The 2,213-nt window shown below is 32.4% G+C and overlaps 1 protein-coding gene across 1 annotated transcript; it reads right to left on the bottom strand.

Annotated features, from left to right (window-relative positions):
- Positions 1-864: 864 nt before the first annotated feature.
- Positions 865-1,959, bottom strand: LOC145793737 (uncharacterized). Its single transcript, XM_082876607.1, has 2 exons — positions 1,546-1,959; positions 865-1,272 (listed from the first exon to the last, which is right to left on the bottom strand). The coding sequence occupies exons 1-2, from the start codon at positions 1,957-1,959 to the stop codon at positions 865-867; spliced, it is 822 nt and encodes a 273-aa protein (XP_082732733.1).
- Between the last annotated feature and the right edge of the window lie 254 nt (positions 1,960-2,213).

Raw genomic sequence — 2,213 nt, 5'->3', positions numbered from 1 at the left:
GAGCATCGCGTAAATGACATATACCATCACTACTTCCCTCCTCCACCACAACTAGATAATGTCTGCTGATCGGTGTGCCATTATGTGTTTCCATTGTTTTGTCTTGTATTATTTTCACAACCTTTTGTTAGGTAAATTTCTTTTATGAATGTACTGATTTTGTAATATTATGTGATATAAAATGATCTTGCCTTGGTAATACTTTAGTACCATCTTTTTGAGCTTCACTCATACCATAATCTGTAATATGTTATTAATGTTTCTGATTACTTAAATTTGTATGAAAGTTTTTGAAAGGTGTAATGGTAACCAAAGAAAAGAATAAAGGATGTATTTATATGTAAGTAGTTATCTGTAATACTGTATGTACATGTACAACATATTCTTATTTGAGAAATCAGACAGAGGAGATTCATTGAGATGAAGATAAGACGCAGATTGAATGAAGGATGAAATTATAAAACCTTGGAATTATAAGCATCTATAACAATATGAAGATGTAGCCCTTGGACTTGATTGCGTAACAGAAGAACAACACCCATTTAGATAGTTGTAGGAAATTGTAGAAGAAAAATAAAAATATGAGCCCCTTATCTGACATATCCATAAAGAAGAATTTCATTCATGATAACTACTTAGCAATTGGTGTGTTTTGTTTTTACCAATCAATATGGTATCCAAAAAAGCAGTAGAGAATAGAACGCAACCATCTCAAGAAACAAAAACTGAGAACAAATTAATTAATTTCTAATTTTACATAAATGGAAAAGGCAAGTGAGACATTTCATATAATTGTACACAGTTTTTCTGTTTCCTTTTCCGATAGATGACACCAATAGATGAAACCAGTAAATACAGAACCTTTCAAGGTAATCTATTAGTTGTTCGAAATAAAATCTGTCGTTGAAGATCTTCGTAGTACGCCCTTTGCATTGGATTTAAATTTGTCATGTCCATTGACATTATTTTATGATCTTCATTTCGTTGTTCTCTTTCATTCATCATAGATAGGAGTTTTAGTTGTTCCTCCCTATCTTCGGCCCTTCTTCGACGGTCTGCAGCTTTCTGGTTACGGTCGATCGCCTTTTGTTCATCTCGCTCAATAGTTCTAGCGGAAATAGTTGATAACACTTCAACCATTTTGGATTGGTTGGCAGCCATTTCATCAAATCTACTATCGTGGGTTGTTTGATTCTTCAACTTCTCTTTCGCTGCTTTAATACCAATTGGTCGTGTTGATGGATTAGATGGTTCTTCGTGCAGAACATTATTCTGATTGGATTGAAATGCATCAGATTCTCCAGTTGGTGGATTAGAACATGGATAAGCATGTTGCGTACTCTTTTTGGATTGTGTTCGAAATTCATCCCACTTACAACTTCGGCGCAAAATATCCCAACATGTATCAAATGTGAAGTGTTTTTTCTATATTGCATGATACATCCGCTTTGCTTCAGCGACCTACAAAAAAAATTACAACAATTTTAATAACAAATATGCATTTAGAGAAGAAATTTAATATTTAATAACACAAATAAATGTTACCATGTCTGCCTCAGTTGTTCCACTTTGTTGCCTCAGTTGAATTTGTTCAAGAAAATCACAGAATTTATTAATTGCTTTTTGCATGGCAGACCAACGGTGAAACAAAGAAATACGGTTTCGATTTGATTCACCACTCAATTGTGAATTAAAATTAACAAGTACTCGTTCCCAAAATACAACCATAGTCTGACTATTACCAGTAATGGGATCTTGAGAGACTGCTAACCAAGATCTACATAAAGTTTCATCTTCTATAATTGTAAATGCTTTACCACGAGAAACACGAGAAGTTTCTGAAATGAAATGATTATCACTGCTCTGCGTGTTCTGTTCTCGCGAAGTTTCCGACATAAAATTAATATCAGTGTTGTGCTGAAACATTTGTGATTCTTCAAACATTTGAAAATCTTCCATAACTTCAAAAAAATACAGTACATACAATATGTAAAATAGTAAAAAATATTAGAATGATATACAATCAATACTGAACCTCGGAATCAGATAATTTAGTCAGATAATATAAATTAAAGTTTCAAAGGAGAAAAATCACAGAAGAAACAAAATTCACAACATACAATGTAATGCTCTTCTCAAAATAAAATACTCTGTCATCTTGATATACAAAACTGAAATATTTTATAGAACACATTATCAACGGTAAATTTTAA

The sequence above is a fragment of the Camellia sinensis genome, chromosome 6 (assembly GCF_055761805.1).
Source record: "Camellia sinensis isolate YWXY chromosome 6, ASM5576180v1, whole genome shotgun sequence".
In the NCBI taxonomy this organism is placed as follows: Eukaryota; Viridiplantae; Streptophyta; class Magnoliopsida; order Ericales; family Theaceae; genus Camellia; species Camellia sinensis.
The sequence above is the reverse complement of the archived record's forward strand: the minus strand, read 5'-3'. Positions and strand labels throughout refer to the sequence as shown.